General features: G+C 31.3%; 1 protein-coding gene across 1 annotated transcript; it reads right to left on the bottom strand.

Moving 5' to 3' along the window:
• Positions 1–643: 643 nt before the first annotated feature.
• Positions 644–10,821, bottom strand: LOC114406115 (AMP deaminase-like). Its single transcript, XM_028368697.1, has 20 exons — positions 10,219–10,821; positions 8,886–9,058; positions 8,412–8,616; positions 8,059–8,237; positions 7,920–7,971; positions 7,703–7,830; positions 7,416–7,595; positions 6,966–7,033; positions 6,740–6,882; positions 5,891–5,952; positions 5,330–5,443; positions 4,977–5,117; positions 4,578–4,730; positions 3,690–3,743; positions 3,499–3,609; positions 3,248–3,421; positions 3,089–3,169; positions 1,754–1,852; positions 1,199–1,300; positions 644–1,058 (listed from the first exon to the last, which is right to left on the bottom strand). Exons 1-19 carry the CDS (start codon positions 10,574–10,576, stop codon positions 1,232–1,234), a joined length of 2,544 nt encoding a protein of 847 aa, XP_028224498.1. The 5' UTR covers positions 10,577–10,821; the 3' UTR covers positions 644–1,058; positions 1,199–1,231.
• Between the last annotated feature and the right edge of the window lie 10,140 nt (positions 10,822–20,961).

Genomic DNA, 20,961 nt, shown 5'->3' with positions numbered 1-20,961 from the left:
CTATTCCTACTTCACAACCAATTTTTGTTGGTAGCAAAATTGTTCACCAATACTCATTTCATTACTTGTTATCAGTTGATTGGCAATGTTAAGAAAAGGGGGATAAAGTAAAAGGCTAAGAGAAGAAACATTCCGTACGAAGCCAACTGTTGCATTATTAATTTATTTATTTGGCTAAAATGTTTAAAACTCGTTCTGCAATTACCTTTTAAATATGTTATATGCATAATCAATTATGATAATTGATGTAAAAACTGTTACATTTATATCAATTATACCAATGTAAAAAGTCAATATTTTGTTTTTTCAATAAGAGATTTACATGTTGAACGGGGATCGCAAACAATGAAACCCAATAGGTAAAGGGGTGAATTGGCCAAACTATCTATCAACTACATCATTGGCTTCCCTATACCGACATTTGTTTCATGCCCTCTCACTACTGAATCTTATTGTATTCCAGAAAATTCATTCAAAAATGCAAATTTATTTTCGGATTGAACATACCAAAATGAAATAAAAAGTGCAGGATTCAAATACCTCTATACGTACATGTCAACTTAACAGACCAGTTTCTCTATGCAAAGAATGCCATGCAAATGATGAGAGAACTATCCGCGGATAAAACTAACTTAACAGCCACTTTTGCTCTTGTTACGTAGCCTCGTTATGGTATAACAGAGCCACCGTTTTTCAAGTCTCAACTGTTGTTCACTATATATAATATTATCGATAAACAATGGGAATCAAAATTTTGGGAGATGAACATCTCTCCCTTCAAAGGATCATAACTTACATTTCTAACACCAACAGGCATCATTTTGCTTTAAGCATGAACTTATTCGTAATAATTTTAAAATAACACAAAATAGTACAAGGAAAAAAATTCCCACGGTACGTCGATTTGTAGCTGTAAACGTTGTTCGATACTCAAGCTCAGCGATCTTGCTGATTCTCTATAGTATGTATCTGGTTCATATCATCAGACCAGTGTTGTAATGTCTTCAGCCTTAGTACATCTCTGATGCTGCATGGGTTTGAGGAAATATACTTTCTACCTACAGCAAGTGAGCAGATTCAGTTAACTTCGGGAGCAAGTGAGGAATTGCAAAATTCCAATACGTAAACAATAAGAACCTGCACCAAACATTTCAAAAAGTGAAGAACAGGAAATATGGTAATAGAATATGTTTACAACCTCATTGTGTATGAAACGAATGCCACTGGCATCTTATTTGTCTACTACTTCAGGAATGATGGCTTTGCCCAAATAAACTTGTTGCATCTCCTCTCTCCAAATCTGCAAGACAGCATTCATAGTGTGTGATTTTCCTTCAACAAATCACAATCAGGAAACATTTTAAGATTTGAAGTAAACTTCTTTCTTTACAATTTCACTAATTTTTGTATCGGTTTCTATGTTTTCACTCAGTTTTTGTTCCCTATTGTTGAGTATCAACACTCAACCCGCATACTTATAACATATTCAGATTTTCCTTGGGCATATGTCCTCAGAACCATGTTAAGAAACCATAGCGAGAAAATTAAAAAGTAGAAGCAGTTGAATTTTCTCCTTTAAGTAACTAACTAATTTAATAAATAATAAAATTTGTTTCACATTCCTAAGATCCTTATATAGTATAATTCAACCATACATGAAAAGAATTCTAGTGTAATATAATTAAAATTGTATGAAAAATTAACAGCTATAAAAAGTTATTTTTAAATAATTTAACCATAAATAAGTCCATACCGTATCACGGAATTCCAATCGAATGTGAGGAACGTTTGTTCTCTGAATGTCATTTCCGCGTGGCCCACTCTTGAAGTACTCCTTACCAATCCAATGTGACTAAAACAAGAAACAGATCCGTTTTAAAACACTATGATTTTGTAACAGGTTTGTATTTTTATAGACATGATTCATGTAATAGCCTAATTTGGATTCAGACAATCATTTCATTTTCATCATAAAAGAAAAATGTTAGGATTCAGTCAATCAATTGTAAGGTATGAAACTTGAGTCCCATGAATGATTCTAATGTGGGATTTAAATGGCCTTGGCCTCTCCAGCTACAACAATTAGTTTTTGAGGTGTGGATCTTCCAAGGTATCAATGGCATCACTGTATCAAAGCTTTCCACTATGTTTCTCACCTAATACAAGTGGTGACGCTGGCATGCCAATGTTTGCCAAGGACTAGTCAAAATGGCTAGTTCATAGTCAGCCCCGGGAGTGCCAGGGCTGCAGAGCTTGGTAGAATGTTAAAATTCAATTGCATGGTGTGGGAAGTATGGATTCTATGTGAGGTTTATACGGCCTTGGGATCTCCAACTACAAGTAGCTTTTGTGGTGTGATTCTCTCAAGAAGTCCAGTTTACCCTCTCCAACTCCAAACACATGAATCTCTTGGATTTCTGATGTATGCACTATAGTCCTTGACACATTTTTTTAAGTTTCAGCACCAAAGTGATCTAGATTTGAGCATAGAGACTATGTTGGAAGTATAAATTAAATTATTTCGAAGAAGAAATCAGATAAACAAATGGTGACATGTTTTGAGCACAGCAATTTCCATTGATGTTTAGCAGACAACTCTACAGAAGGATAAAAACAATGTTAAGGGATCTTGTTACACATTTTTAAGCTTGAAGACCAAAATGGTATTGAACCTAAGTCAGAGGGGACAAATTGGAGTCTTCCCTATTAAAATAGAGCTATTTGTAGTCAACTTCACAGCTAATATGCTGTATTGCTGTTCCCTGCCCCATATTCTACCCTAGATTTAATTAAACAATTTATAGCAGGCTGTAGAATTTTATTTTATTTTAATTTTCACCAAAATAATTATAATATACTCAAACTAAAAAATACTGAAAAAGAATGGAGTGCTGTACATTAAGATAATCGTATTAAATGTTGATATTACATATTGGGATATGGTGATCTATGATCTATCACAACTCTGGGTTCCCCTAGATACATGTCAGGATAAGAATTAAAAAAAAAAAATATATATATATATATATATATATGCATTGAAGGGTAGACGATTTCATTCACAAGAGAATCAGGACAAAAAATGTACCTTCAAAGCATGTGAGAAACCTGATTGATAAACTGAATTACGGGCAATCTCACATAAATCACATGAGCTCAACTTCCACACCTGTAAAGTAAGATTTATATCCTGGCTGTGAGCATTGCTTGTTTATATCACATGCAGAGAGAGAGAGAGAGAGCTCACAGAAGCAGCTATGCTATATTCTTCAACCAATGGTTCCTTTGTTAAGTGAATTTGGAGAGGATCATCAGTAGAAAGTGACACATTCAGACCCCGTAAGAAGAACATTGGAAAAGGATTCCGATGGTAGTCTAAGAATAGGGAGTTATTGCTCAAAGGAGACATTGCCAGCCCAATCTAATAAAAAACATTCAACTAAAATTAGCAAACTACAAATCTCACAGCCAAGTAATCAATCGAAAAATGGGTCATACCTGGGCTAAATAATATAAATATTGAAGCACGGGAGATTTTTTCAAATTGATTCCATGTGCAATGTTGTGAGCCGTGAGGAAGGTTGCTGCAAGGTGGTCAATATCACCAGCCTAAAGTCAATATGATGCATCAGTGATCAGTCTCCTCAAAACAGTTAACAAATGGACAGAAAATATATTCAAGTATATACCTCTCCAGAATGTGGACGGAATTTGATTGTCGTCATTCCCTTTGATTCTCGAAGCTGAAAAATAATTATATAGGGTTAACTTTGGTGTGTCAAACAAAGCTCAAAAACTCAAACACCGATTATGAAGTTGCAGAAAATTCTTTGAATACATTACTTTATTAAGAGACAGAACAGAGCAACTGGGAGGGATTAAAAATATGAGAAATATGTAGTAGGAATATTCATTGGATGATTGACCTAATTAACTTGATAATCCAAACCAATTACTCAATTCAGTTCTCGAATTCATTTTGGCCATGATTACTATCCAACTGATTCACCATACTTATGATAGAGATAAATAATATGACATGTAAAGTTATAGTTGTATAAGTTATATATTAACTAAAACTAAAACCAACGCTTGAAATTATTTACATTATTGGTTAAAATAATAAACAACCATTTTAGTTAGTAGTAATATAAAATTCAAAAATGTTATAAAGAAGATAATGTGTCAGGAACAAAATTAAAAAACATAATAATTTTGTTTATCTTAACCTGATAACTCAAGCCAAACCAATCCAGTCTTAATAGGATTGATTTGGTTAGAATTGGTCAAAAAGATTTTTAAAAACTGAATGTCTGAATCAAACCAACCTAATTAAATGTGGTGGGTTTGGATTTTATAAATCTTAATCCCAACCAAAACCAACCTGTAAACACCTCTAGAACTATGCAACATAACTTTGATGTATACATTTTTAATAGAAAATAAGAGAACCACCCCTATTTGGTTCCTCTTTGCATTCTTTCCATAACCAGTAAAAAGAAGTGTGTTTTCGTCTTGAAAGAGTGAATAGATAAGCAGCCAAAAATTGATACATATTCAGGAGAAAAGTTACATACCTTGTTTAAGGTGTAAAGATTTGCATAACAGTAATAGACATAGTATGAAAATGCTGGATTGAATACATTAGTCCATTGCTCCGGTGTAGGCATGTGTTTTGTTGGCCGTCTTTCAGGTTTGCTTTCATCATCCACCAAATCCAACCCAACAACCTAAAAAAGTGTAGAAATTAATACCATACAGTAATGGAATAAGAGTATGTCTGGTTCAACTTATTTTAGAAAAATAATGGCTTTTTTCTTTGACTTTGTGTGAGAGCTTTTGAAAAATAAGCAATCATTTATCTAGGATTAAGCTGAAGCAAGCATTATGATGAGGACCAATCTAATGGCACTTCATCTTTGGAGGACTAAAATTGGCTATTTACTCTAAAAAGTCAACATAGATGAATAACACACCTGTTTCAGGAAAACATGCAGCTGAGGATGTGAATCTGGGTTGACAGTGACCTCAAAAAGTGGAATAAAAATATTGTCAAGCATGTTCTGGAATGATGTCACAATTCCCATTTCTTTGTACACATTGTACAACCGTGGAAGCTGCAAGACATTTATAAGAATTACCATTAATTGCTAACACTACAATTGGCTGAGCAAATTAAGCCATAAATGGAAAGCAGAAAAAGCTCGCCAAATTCTTATTATTTAGCAGTCCCAAAATAATTTTTAGATTGGGAGAAATAATAAATCGTTACTATATCATTATGAGAAATACAACCAATCTGTGTTCTAAACAAATAATTAAAGAATACCTGAATCAACCATACAACATTCTCACTGTACAAATCATTATTCACTATCCAACTGGCTAGTTGGTCCCACTCACTTTGCTTCCTACCATATATTGATATTCTATATTCAGCCATCTGTGAATAAATAAGGCACAGAAATAAGTTAACATCTAGATGGGGATAAGCATATATAAACAACAGTCAAGAAATGGTAAATTATAGTCAACAAGTCAAAACACATTGGCCAACATAGGTCCTCATACTCATGAACATATTATTGCACTATTGGGTAGTGGTAAATAAAGACGCATTGTAATTGTAGGTGTACATTGTTGGGATCAGTCTTATTTATGTTATGGTAAGAAATTGATAGTTATAGTACAATTATTGAATTCCTACAAACAAACAGTATATGATATTTAAGTCAAAAGAGAACTCCAGCCCTAGAGAAGTATTTTTTATCAGGATACCCTGCCAAGAGAAGCACTCTCAGACTGTCTTACATCACTGACATGATAGTAAAGGATTTATATGTGTTTAGACACATACATAATACACACACACAAGAACTCAAGAAAGCACCTGATATTTACTGGCAGCAAGATCTGAAAACACTTGCTTAGTCAACTCACCAAGAAAACGACCTATTCAATGCAAGAAAAAAGTATTAGCACATATAAGTAAAGATGCTAGGATATTGAAGACAGATAACAAACCATAAACACTTAATAATAATTGGAAGCCATTCATTTAAAGTCTTTTCATTCTTTATGAACCCACAGGTGGCATTAGCAATTGCTTTCATGGAAGCAACTTAAAGGTTCTTCCAAGGATGACCATGGCTGTTTGAAATTCAAATTTCAAACCTTGATACCACTCCTTAGAAGAGAGAATTTTATTTATACTGCACTTCATTTCCTAAATAAATTAATGATATAATACTGTACAACATGAATTGAGGTGCATCCACCTAAAAGATTGTATATACAACAATCAATGAATTAATGCAATCCAGGATTCCACGATATTAATATAGGCTTCAAGAAACCCCTCCAAACTTTGGGTCATGCAAAAATACCCGACTACACCAACACAACTTCTGCACTACCAAAATGCACAAACCAGTGCATATTGACCCACTCAGGCATGTGCAGAAAACCTCCCTTCATAGAATATATGAGTGCTTTGGGGTGTTCAAGGAGTCGTATTGATATGTTTAAAAGCACGCTTAGTTTCTGCACATGATCCATAGTTGGATGATGTTCATTAAACGTTAATCTGTGATAAAAAAAAACACCATTTGAAACTTTGAAGTAGATTCTATCAAGTAAAGAAAGCTGCACAAAACCATAGGATATTTCTGCCCCTTTGAATTTGATTACAAGTAAACACAGGAGTGCTAGGACTGTGTTATACCCAAAAAAATGTTACCTTGTATGAGATTATCCTGCTTCAGAAATATCTCCCTCAGCCTACTTTGACCGCAAGGATTGTATTTAAGATTGAACTTATCAAAGCGATGAAAAGTACTCTTGTCTGCGTGAACGTCCAAAAGGTCAACATTGAGATCATATCTGTTAAAAAGGACAAAACAGGATCAATTCCTGAAACATACAGCTAGCCAATTATAACTATAATAATTACAAAAGCTCATTACCCAGTTAAATCTAAACTCTTGAAAACCTCTTCCAATGTTAGATATGTCCCATCTCGAAATATTACAACCTGAGAATGTTAAAAGTATATGCAGTGCACATCAGCTTCATAAAATATATATAATTCCCAAGTATCAGAAATTAAAAAAATAACATAATGCATCATGTTACATACTTCTGCAAGTGATGACAATAAGCTAATCTTTTCAGGCATATCAGTAACATTTCATAATCCATCTTAGCGAATAGATACGCTAAAGTATATTAACATATTATTGCATTAAATTCTCACAAGAAAATGCACAAATTTATATTTATATACTTATAAAAAAAACAATTTGTGCTCTATCTCTTCTGCCATACAGTTCAATGATAACATCTGAGAGGGAGAAAAAAAGGGGGCTACTGCAATGTATGTTACATCACAGCAACAAAGAGATCCAAAATATCACCTCATCAGGCTCTTTTCTCAGCTTTGACTTTATGAACCTTAAAAGATGTTTCTGATTCATGCATGCCGAATGGTGGACATGAGTATCAACTTTTCTAACATTATAGAAGTCTCGATGTGGAGCACTTTTCTGAGCAAGAAATTCTCTATCCGCATTTAACATCAAATGAAGATTGAATTTCTGAAAAAAATACAGAAATTGTCAAACAACAATTGATTCTTGTACGTAATTAAAATACAAGCATAGGCTGCAGTTTGTTACTCATATTCAGTAAATTCAATATGTACTTGTTCTAGAAGATTGAGTCTATGATGGCATAAAGTTCTTATATTCCCTGCTGCTATGACTCGAAGTATGTGATGAAGATCAGTGAAAAATGTAGTTGCATCAGCAACAGGAAAAAGCTCTTCTTTTGCTGCAAGTAATAGGCAAGCATGCATAAGACCCCACCTTGAGTGGTGATAAAATTACCAAGTTTATCAGTAACAAATTACTGTTACTTACCATCCCTATCTGGATATACATGAATAACCCCATCTCGCATTTCAAAGTAATGCTGTAGCACGAAAGAAATACAACTAATTTTATCACAGCATAGAACATAGGGAGATCCAAGTTTTCAACGGTGGGAGAAAAAACTCACATCAGACTTTCCTTCAAGAATGTATAAAAATGGATCTGGATTAGGCTTGGGTGTACTGGGGTCAGATATAACTTCTTTATCCCATGGAGCAACAGCTTCACTAAAAACGTATCTTTTTCTCATTTCAAGGCATTCTTGCAGAACCACATAAGCTTCTACTTCATCAGGTGACGGAGCCTCTAAACAAAAAATATAACAATTAAAGTTTGCTATAAGAATTTCCAGATATGTAAATATTGTCATCAAAAAAGTGTTTGAAGGAGGGGATTCTCAACATCCAATGAGAAAACCCATTCAAAGAAATTTATTTGCACTCAAGAGAATGAGCAAGAGTAACATGTCAGAGTTCATACCAAGAGGAGTTATTCTCAATCTTGTGAAAGTTTCATGCTCTGGCTCTTTCCTCAGAATGTCAGCAGCTATTGGGTCAGGCTGCACACCATGCAGGTCACCGGAAACACTATGAGAGCGGATCATACTTGGAGTAATTGCCATCTGCTCTCCGTTAGCATTAACATGATTGGGTAAAGTCTCAAATGGGATTTTACCTTCTGGCACCTGCATACAGGTGATTTCAATTTCAACTCACAGATCATTCATTTTTTTTGCTTTAGCTAATATAAAATGCTGTGTCATGTGATGATCAAAGCATAGCAAAAGAGTAATGAGAAAAGGCTGGATTAATTCCAAGCCCGGGGAAACAGGTCAGGCATTAAGAAAGTAGGGAGAGAGAAACAGATAAAGTTAATTATCACCTCAATGGCCTCCCTTTTTATATAGAATATCAAATGAAAGATAAACTTAATTAATGTGCATGACACACTTACAACAGTCCCATTTGTGTGCAGATACGTAGTATCCAGTTTAACTTCGCCTGTCATGTTATCTTCATCGTCTGATCCTTCTACACTTTCAAAGGCACTGGCACTTGCAACAGGGGACTTGGGAGAAGTTGGTCTTAAAAGACTTCTCTTAAAGGAACCAGATTGAGATGATTTTCCTGTCAGAAACATATCTTAGTCAGGAAAAAAAAATGAAGATGAACACTTTCAAGCAGACATTTCCTGTACATGTGAAGGTGTAGTGCATCAGAAAGATGTGTAGTATAATGCCAACAAATGCTACTGCAACATTTGCCAGTGCAACTTTCCATAGATTAAACACAGGAAAGAATTTAAATTATATCTTAATTCTGGGGACATTGCAAAGGTATATCAGTAACAATTGAAGAAAACAAATAATTATAATTTTCTTATAGAAAAGGATGATCTTCTAATACTGTATAGTTGAATTCCTAGCTAGTTTATCATAGGAATATGGGTCCAAGAAGACTGATCCACTAAAGAGAAATTATTCAACGGGGATAAGTTTTTTCAGTCTTTTAGTCATTCCAATACTTCTGCTTATTTCCATTATACTTTCTTCTCACTTCAACTTGCATATCCGTCTGAAGTTATGTGATCTCTGTTTTGTTCATTGGAACCTGCTAGACCTAATACTTTTCTTACTTTTTAGTTAACAATTATAAGTTCAGCCATCACATAGTATCATATCTCTTGACTCTTGGTCCAGGCCAGCTCCTGCACTCAAGTGACAACATTTTTAGTGAACAAAGTTCAGCCTTTAAAATGAACTAAAATTGATAAAATTCATTGAAGTAAATTCCTGACGATGATAGGTGAAAATAGGTGAACAAGTTCGGGTCTTTAAACTGCAGATTTCTAAATTGCTATGGAGACTCGTCTACATCCAGAAATATTCTCACTTCTTTGTCTTATTTTCTTCCCAAATAACCCTGTTAACTTTTTAAGTCATATATCTCACAGAACCGAAACAAACAAAAAGCTAGTATCAACCATAAAACACACGATCAACAAAAGCATCAGAATCAATTCCTTCCAATTTCCTCTGTCACACCAAAAAAAAGAAACATCCGCACTCCTTAATTACCCCTTAATTAGAAAGTTCTCCACACTATGCACAATCCAAGCTCCAAAAAACCCATCAAAAGACTTCCACACACTACCAAACAAAATAACTATCATATTACAGCTCAACTCACTACTCACAAAAAAAAAAAAAAATCTTGACAAACAATCAAAAACCACAAAATCACACACAATCATAGATTAAACCTGAAAATTTCCACCAAAGCTATACCTTCACGAAGCGTGTGCAACCTTGGCAACCCCACAGGAATCCCGTCGACGTGCACTGGCCCGTTCCGCTTCTCTTCCCCGTCGAACCCGCCGGAGATCGCCGTGACGTCCGGCAGCGACGCGGAGCCACGCCGATATCCGCCGTTGCCACGCCTCCTGGAGCTGCCAAGGCGCTTCTTCAAATGCGCCGTAGGCGGTTCGGTGTCGGAACCGCCGCCGCCGTCAGCCTCCCTCTCGACCGTGCGCGCGAACTCCAGCAGCTGCGCGAGCGTCTTGCGGTGCATGTAATACGCCGACACGGCCACGACGGAGGCTCCGACGATCGCCGCCAAGGCCAAATGCACCGCGTGCGTATCCATATATGATCAATCGCTCTCTATCTCTCCTAGTTTCTCTCTCTATAACCGAAATCGTTCTCCGTTAGCGCGTTCACGAAAACGAATGAAATATTAGCTTAGCGTCGAAGTGGTGAACGAAAGAGAGAAGAGAGAAGAAAAAAGGGGATAAAGAAAAACCCTACTACTGAAACAGTGAGTGAAAACTGCGTAAGCACTCTCTGTCTCTGAGTTCGCTCTGTGTTAAATGGAGACAAGTATTGGCTCGCGCTCTGCTATTTATACACAAACGACGCAGAGAGAGGACGTGGATGGATTGGATGGATACCCTCTTTCTGTATTTCTTTAAGAGAGAGAAACCAAGTTAATACTAGTAATTATTGAGAAAAAAGATACGCTTGTAAAATATTTTTTTTTTATGCAACCTGTAAAATAATATGTTTGTTAACCTTTCAAAGATTTTTCTTCCAAAAAAAAACTTTTCAAACATTATTAAATGACATCATAATATTATCTATGTACTAACATTACAAAATGATACAAGTTATTCGATCATATATTTATCATTTAAATTATTTTAAAATAATTATCTTAAATCAATAAATTTATCTTACATAATAATTACAACATAACTTATTTTGTTATTAGTTTACACTGTATTATTCGTATATTAACATTAAATTCATAATTATCCAAAGGATAATTTTCTAAATTTTTTAGAGTCTATTTAGATAATTTTGTTTAGAAATATTATTAGGAAAAGAAAATAAAAAAAATGAAATATGTTTTTATAAATTAAAATTAATTTTTTATTGATCAATTGATATGCTTGTATCTTTTTAAAAAAATTATATAAAATAACTTCTATGAATTAACTTCTAAAAACTAATTTTAACCTTTTAGAAGTACTTCCAAATAAACTTTTCTTTTCTTTTCTTTTGTTCGCAAATTTCACTATCAGCTTTATGCTGGTGCGAGACGATGGGATTAAAAAAGAGTAATCGGAAAAGATAACCTGAGTTGGGTCCACTTTTTCCGTAACAGTAAGTTTAGTAGTATATCAACTTTTACATGGTATAATTGTTTTATTTTTTAATTATTGATTGATTAATGATTACATTATATGTTTGTAACTATATGACATTATGACTTTATATTGGTTTTTCTTTTTATTTGAAAGCTGCTCTGCACAGATTGTTCTTTAGGATATTCGTGGAACAAATTTTAAATCATATAAATATAAGAGTTATTTGTTGCTTATTTTATAAGTAATAAGCGATGTTCTTTAGAATATTCTTAGAACAAATTTTAAAAATATTTAATACATTTAATAATACAAAAGTAAATATTACTTATTTTATAAGTAATTAAAACATTAATAAATTCCTCTCAAAATGTAATTAAAGCATTCCTCTAAAAAAAAGTAATTAAAAACATTAATAAATTGGGTCAAAAAACATCAATATTAATAAGACCACTAAAGGTTTTGTAAATGATATCTTTTCAAAATTAAATTTATGACAATGATAGTAATAATGGTTTGACATCGTGATAAATTAAATCTTTTAAATATTTAATTTTTTATTTGATGAATCTTTTTAATATTTTATGATTGAATGAAAATACTGAACTGCAAAAGAAGTTTGGTGAATTTTTTAGATATTTGATTTTCTATTTAATGAATCTATTAGATATTTGATTTTTTATTTTGTGAATCTATACTAAAGTAGTTTTAGATATGTGCAAGAACAAAGTAATTAGGAAGAGAGAAAAAAAGAGTGTACAAATGTCTTTATTTTGGTTCACTTTAACTTTGGACTTCATCCAATTTTTCACCCTCAAAGATGAAATTTCATTAACACTCCTTCACATTTAGACCAGCAACCACTAGAATTCATAACTTTGCCAATTTCCTATTGGACTTCAATCTTAGACTCTATTAGACCAACTATATCATTAGGTTTCACCTTTGTTAGTCACAACTAGACTTTACACAGGAAAAAAAAGATATGTGATTTTAGTACACATACTGCATAGTTTCTCCTCACAAGAGGAATTCCACTCAGGAACTTAATTTCACACTTCTATCTAAGATTATTACAAGTTTTGAAAGCACAATACAAAAGTGAGTTACTCTCACAAAGATGGTTAAAGCTAAAACACAAATTTCTCAATCAGAGAGATCTAGCACAAAGTGTTGCAATTTTGGGATGCTTCAACTTCTTCTTCATAGCCTTCGAAAATGCCTTATAAAGCTCCCAAGAAGACTATTATAGTGAGCTTCATACAACTAGCACACTTATGGAGTAAGTAGATTCACTTTACAGATGTCATGAAGTGACAGCAAACAGAACCATTCTGAGGTTCCCATTTTGAGGAACCTTTGTGATAGGCATTTGGAAGAACCATCAAAATAGTTATTCTGATGCTTGCTTAGAAAGAATCCATGCTTGATGAAGTTCATATTAATATTCCATTATGATGTAGTGTGATTTCATCACTTTTAACACTTCTACACAACTTTAAGCATTCTAAAGTTGATTACTTGAGAAAAACTTAGTAGAATTTCAGTTGTTTAGCATTTTGAGGAACCTTTGTGATGGGCATTCTAAAAAACCATCAAAATATCCATTTTTATGCTTGCTTAGAATGAATCCATGCTTGATGAATTCATTTGATGAAGTTATGATTGATGTTCCATTCTGATGTAGTGTGATTTCATCACTTTTTACATTTTTCACAACTTCAAGCATTCTAAAGTTGATTACTTCAGAAAAAACTTAATAGAATTTTAGTGGGAAACAACAGGAGTCTTCATAAAAAATTTAACCACACACACTTCACCTTTCTTTTCTGCATCTTTTATTAGCACAGACAATCCTTCAACACATAATATAAAAAGGTAGGGGGGAGAGGATACCCCTAATGCAAGCCCCTTTGTGGAGTAATAGGCTCAATCACTTCATCATTTACATTAACATAAAAATTCACTGTAGAAACATAAAGCATTATCCATTTAACAAAGTATGTATGAAAGCCAATTTTAATCTCTTACAAATAACCCTAGTCAATTCTATCATATGCTTTGCTAATATCAATTTTCAATGCTACATCTCTTTTATTTACCCTTATTTTGGACTTCATAAAATGAAAATTTTCATAAGCAACCAAAGCATTGCCAATAATAGATCTACCACGAACAAAAGTTAATTGTTCTTTAGATACACAATTTTCCAAAACCTCATTTAGTCTATTAGCCAACACTTTAGACAAAATTTTATAGGCCACATTACATAAGGAGATAGGTCTGTAATCTTTCATGCCTTGTGGATAATCAACCTTTGGAATCAAAGCAATGGTGGTATCATTAACAGCAGAGGAAAAACACCATCTGTGAGCCACTTGCATCCAGCCATAAACACATCTCTCCATAAGTGTTCCAAAAATGATGGTAAAATCCAAGATTAAATCCATATGGGTCAATTGCTTTACCTAGTAGCATTTGGAAAGTTGTCTCCTTAAATTCTTCACATGAAAATAGTCTCGAAAGCTTGCAATTGTCATCATTCAAAACTCTGCTAGTAATTTTGCTTGTAATCACAACACAATGCCCTAATATAGATGCAAATAAACCTACAAAATAATCAAAAGTTAGCTTGCAAATCCCCTCCCGGTCTTCCACTCTTCTCCCTCCTTATCATCTAGGTATTTAATCTCTTTTTTTTCTTCTAGAAGTAACAGATGAGTGAAAGAATTTAGTATTCATATCTCTTTCCTTAAGCTAATGCACCTTGGATTTTTGTTTTCAAAATGCCCCCTCCGGAAGTAATAGTTTTGTGAGTTCCTCCTTCTCCTTTTAAAATTCCTCAACCTTTTCCTCCTCAGTAGCTCTTATCAGATCCTTTAATTTATGTTTATTTCTTTTAATATCTTTTCGAAATCTCATTCTAATGCACCTCCCCCAAGCCTCCAATTTCTCCTTGAAGGTTTGAATTTTACTAGTGAAATCAATCTCACCAAAATTATTATTGTTGCCTTTCACCATCTCCTCTACATCTTCCTTTAACAACAAAGCATTTTCAAATTTAAACATTCTCCTCCTATGGGTGATAGTTTGATGGTTTGATGCTTCCTGGGTAGCTAGAATAATGGGACTATGATATGATATAAATGCTATTGAATTTTGCAATTTTACATCAAGATGATAGTCTAACCAGTCACTAGTGACCAAGGCACGATCTAATCTTTCTTCCACAACATTAATAGTACCCTTGCTATGTGACCAAGTGAAAGGATAACCCACCATAGGAATGTCCATCAAATTACAATCTAACACATTTCTCATGAATCCATTGATTAGCTAAGATGGATGATCCATTCTTCCACATTTATCATGTGGGAAAGAATGTCATTAAAATCGCCAATAACACACCAAGGGAGAGATCATAGAAAAGAAAGATTCCTAAGCATGTTCTAGGAATCTTTCTTCTATGGCTTTCAGGAAATCCATACAAACTAGTAAATCTCCACTTTTTATTATTATCATCAACAACCATTACATTGATAATATTCATAGAATAATTCACAATTTGACAGTTGACCTTATTATTCCAAAACAAAGCAAGACCCCCACTCGTACCCTCTCTATCAATTGCTAAGCAATTATTAGACTCGACTGTCTTTTTTATTTCCTCCACTTTATTTGCATGAACCAATGTTTTTTTATAAGAACATAACATTTGGTTTATGGCTCCGAATGAGGTCCCTAATAACTAGAATAGCACGCAAAAATGATCATTAACCCTTGATAGTTCCAACTCAAAATGATCATTAACCCTTGATAGTTCCAACTCAAAATGATCATTAGTCCAGGAAGGACTGGCTACCAAGCTCTGCCATTAAAAAAATGCATGGGAACAACTTCATGATTTTGCACTCTTCATCTTATCCTTCAATGAACTCCTCATCTTCCTTCCACTCTCACATAACCCTCACAGATGTTTCGCTCACACAATTTCACTCAGTCTCAGCAGCCAAACTCTCAATGACGAAGAGAAAACACGACTCTTAACAAAAGAGAGAAAAAACTAAAAATGACAGAAAAAATAACACTCTTAACGGAGGAGAGAAAACCCTAAAAACCCTAATGTTGAATTGTTTTTCATAGCCCTTATTATTGTTCACATTATTGTTTTAAACTTAAAAACTGAAAAGGTTGCATAAATTTTATTTTTAAAGTGAAAAGGTTTAATTTTAGAATATAAAGAGTTTAATTTATATACTTCCCAGTTTAAAATATTCTTATGCAAATATCTAATAGGATTTCACTTTATTATTACATCACATTAACAAATAAGATAATAGAATAAAATAGTCAAATTTTATTGAATATTAATGAAGTGTATATAAATTAAACTAATCTAAAAATAATATATTTCTTACATTATTTTTTAAATACTTTCTTTATTTCTTGGGGGGAGGCAGGAGAGTGAGTGCTACATAGCTGGGAATGGTGGTGGGGTACTCGTGTAAGACAAACACAAAAGGGGTGGATTATTGTGTGTCGTTTTCATTATCCATACAATTGCAAAACATGCCAAAATGACTCCACAGTGCACACCACATGTTCATGGACGGATTTTTTCATTTTCATTAATCTAATATATCTAATAACAATACTAATATGCATGGGACCATTGTATACTCAGTACGAACGCTGATCGAATACGAGACACATCAAAAGACATCGATAAGATGATGACCTGCTAATGTTTGATGTATTCATGCATATTTTGGAGTGTCACTTTACATCTAACATTTAATACTCAATATACTACAAATACAGGACAACAACTCAACATCGTTCTTGCGTACCGTGTATTTTTTTATGCCATCGTGATTCATGAGGGGAATTTGGGTTAAGGAGTAATTCTCATAAATAGGTGTTATTAGATAGGGTTTGATTCCTAAAAAAAAGGATAGGGTTTGATTTCAACAACAAAAACAAAAAGAGAAGATAGGGTTTGAATTGCCTCAAACAAAATTGTTTTAATATGATATTTTAATCAAAATTGTTTTTTTGATCTATTAACAGATTTAATCAATGTAAATCGTGTCAGGTGATGATATAAAAAGGGGATAATATAAAAAAAATTATATATTTCCAATTTTTCATTCTAAAGTATTTTATTGGATGGTGTTTGATTTAAAAGAGAGATAAGAAGATAGGGTTTGATTTGCCTCAATCAAAATAGTTTTAATATCATATTTCAATCAAAATTGTTTTTGTGATCTATTAAAAGATTGAATCAATTTAAATCAATCAAGGAGGTCTAGTTTAATTGATCAAGTAACATGTGTAAATTATGTTAAATTTCCTGACATTATTTTTTATTACTATGGATAAAAAAAAACAATCTAAATCACGTCGGGTGATATATAGAAATTGTCATAAACTTATTTGTTACAAAGTGTTTTAATAATAAAATAAATAAATTTGTTTTTTATGTGTTTGTTTCAACTGTTTTTTTTTTCTAAAAAGTATTTTTTAAGAAGAGTATTCTGTGTCATTTATTTAAGGTTTCTTATTGAAAAAAAAAACTTATTATAATAAAACAAGCAATTTTATGTTTTTTAGTTTGGTTGTCTAAATTATCATATCTGTTCTTTTTTAAAGAACATCATAGATGTAACGTAAACAATAATTAAGAGCAAAACAAGTAATTTATATGAACTAAAAAAAATACAAGGATTAAAAAATTATAAGGAAGGAAAATAAAATAATGACATATTTGTAAAACGAAAAATATAAACTTAAATTAAGTATTAATATAAAATAATTACTTAAATATGTAATAACATATTTTTGTAACTATAAAAGTTTAATTTGGTCTATTTTCCTGCTGTAGGTTAATTTTTAAGGTTCGATTTATCTTGTTTAAAGGTCTAACTTATTCTAGAAGATCTTGTATGAACATGAACCATGATATGTTTTACATAACCACAATATTGATTCAATTTGATAGTAGAAATTGTTTTAAAGGTTTGACATATCCTAAAAGCCAACTTACATGTTCAGTTTGAAGGTTCTATGATGGTGATATCATGATTTGTTGTTTTTCTAAATTCTCATTGTAGAGTTATACATGGCGTAATTCTTAAAGCATCATCCCACAATCACTAATGACTATCACAAAAAAATCACAGCATCAAGACCATATTATCTTTCATCTAGCTGCACTTGATTTAAATAAGTTTGACTTGTTTAAAAAGTTTTTTAACAAAATTGTCTAGTATGTGTCATGGACCACTTTCTAGGGCTTGATTTGGTCATATTCAAAGTCTAGCTTAGTTTATCGGCCAGACTTGCTAAGGATCACAACTTCAAATAGGACAAGATGCATAAATAGTCTTTCAAACTAACTAGACCTTCAAATACATGAGACAAAGTCTTAACTTAAGACTTATATATTTTTTTTGTCTTCCTAAATATATTTTTTAGTCCATATAAATTATATTTTTTAATTTATAGTCCGTATGAATTATATACTTTTTTGTGTTTTTATCCTTTTAAGTTATTTAGTTTTTGTTTTTAGTTCCCATATATATATATATATATATATATATATATATATATATATATATATATATATATATATATATATATTTTGCTTCTAGCCCATGACAATTTTTTTGCTTACATGCCACTGGGTGATATTTTTGGGTGAATTTGTTTAAACCTTAAAAAAATAATTTTAAAATAAATGTTTTTAAATAAGAATTTTTTAATAGACAGATATAATTTTTTTAAAATAAAAAACTATTTTTTTAAAATAGAGACAGATTAGAGAAACACACCAAGAAAATAAAAAATATTTATTTAGTGTGTTTTTTTAAATTCTCATAGTAGAGTTATCCATGGTGTAATCCTTCAACCAATCTATGTACAAATAGTGTTTCTACAAACAGTGTTTCTAACGGTAATTTGTTGGCATTTTATGTAATGAAGCGTACATCTTAAATTGTCTGACAAGGAGATATAATTCAACATGATGCGTTGAATTATTATAACTTTTTATATTATCTTCTATTATTACAATTACCAAAAAAAATACATCTTAAATTGTCTGTCAACCTTAAACGACCTACAACATCATGATTAACAGCATATATTTCCGGTATGACAAGAATTGTTCTCGGTCACTACTCACTATATCCTTGTTGGTTTCTCGAGTTTGAAAGCAACTGAAAATATACTGTAAGATAATGATATTCTTTTATTTGAATTTTATTTTAACTTTTATTATACACTAATTAAAGATCAATTTCCATTTGAGAAAATGAAGAATTCATGTTTTCGGAGGTTTAACAGCAAAAGTTTTATCGGCATGTTCATATAGCAAATTCCACCTATTCTTTTGCCAAACGCATTTTGGTGCCTTTGAAGAATTAACAGTCAAAATTAGATTGGTAAAAAAAACAGTAAAAATTAGAGTATGTTAATAAAAAGCACTAAAAGACATGAGAGATTTCTGAATTAGCTATTAACTATTAAAGTATTAATTAAGAGTAAAAAAAAAGTAAATCGATTCAATAAAATATAAGATTTAGACTTTAACTTTTGGGTTTAAGGGGTGTATTGGATTAGGATTTCAAACCATTTTAAAAAACTTTTTTATAAATAAAAAATTATATGGTATTCAATCAAGATTTTTAAATAGTATAAATAAGTTTTGTGGTATTAAATTAAGAATTTTAAGATTTTTTAAAGAAGACAACAAAATATGATGGTATTCATCTATGATTTTTTTATAATTTATAAAAGATATTTTGGTATTCAAAAATATACAAATTTTAATGAATTATTTTTAAGAAGGATTTTGATAACATCTATCAAAGAATCTCATCCAAATCCTCGAGATTTTACTGAATTTTTTTCTTTATTTTTTCATTGATTATGTGAGTTCCTTTTCTCATATTAAATTAATATTTGTTTTATGTGCTAAAACTAAATAATGTTTTTCTCATATGGACCATATTGATCAACTGTTTACCTGATATTTTCATCCTAATATTTTCATGATTGTTACCTTTGATTTCGTTATGCAATCCTCCTATTAATTCCCCCTCCCCCCCCCCCCACTAATATCTTTTAGTATATGTTTATTATTGTATCCATTTTAATTTGTTATTAAATATCATGAAATAACTATAGTAATTAAAATAAATCAGAAAACTAACATGTAATTTTAAATATATTGTTCAAATCCAAAAGTAAAAATAAGAAGATAATATTACAAGAAAGGTTAATATAGAAAGGCATAAAGCTAAAATCAATATAATTATTAAAAAATTAAAAAAATTATATTGATTTTACTTTTTTTATCCAAACCTCATCATTTGTTACTTTTTTTTCACTAACTCTTATAATTTATTAATTTTGAATGCACTTTTAAAAATTCACATAATTCTTTCAAACTTTATTAATTTATAAATTTCTTTTAAATCCTTTAAATTCTTACCATATAAATTCATTAAAATTCAAACTATTATAAAAAATTTATAAAAAATTCTAATAAGTCATAATATTTCTACATAAAATCTTTAAAATTCAGAAAACTTTTTTATGCTAAAATAATCTATTAAAATGCTAATCCAATACATTCCCTAAAGTTGATTTTTTTTCCTTCCATCCAATATGTATATAGCTCAATTTGAGCTTAACCGATGAAACTTATAAAAACAGAGTTTAAACACCATTATTAAACTCTCGAGAGATTAGTTGTTTGTACCGGACAAGAAAACACTCAGTTAATTTCACAAAAAAAAATATGTTTTAATTTTATGATAAATTAATAAATTTTGTTTTAGATTTTTAATAAATTTTTACATTGAAACGACATCCTTCAACGAAAACACCCTAAGATACATGATTCTACAGAAATACCTTAATCGATAACCAGCACACACTAATGCATAGAATAAAAAAGTTTTTAATAAAACACAAAATATTTTTTGATCATGATTATTTAATTTTGTTTTAGTCCTTTTTAGTATATCTATTTCTTTATTTTATTTTTTATAATATTTTATTCATTTTGTATTATTTCCTTTAAAAAATTGATAGTGACTAATAACAAATTATCTATATATTTTAGGGGAAAAAATTAGAAAAACTAAAACAAATTTTTATTTTATTAGAAACTCAACACAAAAAAATTATTAAAAATTTAAAATAAAATTCACTAATTTATCTTAAAACCATATTAAAACTGACACAAAATTTACTAATAACGTCTACAATGTTTTTATTTTATAATAATTTCATTTGAATGTATATATTGAATGTGTATATATAAAAAAAAAACTATACTTTCATTTTTTTTTAAATTAACGTACCCAATTAATAT

This window comes from Glycine soja, chromosome 3 (assembly GCF_004193775.1).
Source record: "Glycine soja cultivar W05 chromosome 3, ASM419377v2, whole genome shotgun sequence".
NCBI lineage: Eukaryota > Viridiplantae > Streptophyta > Magnoliopsida > Fabales > Fabaceae > Glycine > Glycine soja.
This window is presented reverse-complemented; position numbering and strand designations above follow the sequence as displayed.

Coding starts and splice junctions, on each gene's coding strand:
- LOC114406115 (XM_028368697.1), bottom strand. CDS start 10,576: ATGGATACGCACGCGGTGCATTTGGCCTTGGCGGCGATCGTCGGAGCC. Junction 9,059..10,218: donor GTTGCACACGCTTCGTGAAG/GTATAGCTTTGG, acceptor TGTTTCTGACAG/GAAAATCATCTCAATCTGGT. Junction 3,170..3,247: donor AATATAGCATAGCTGCTTCT/GTGAGCTCTCTC, acceptor CTTACTTTACAG/GTGTGGAAGTTGAGCTCATG.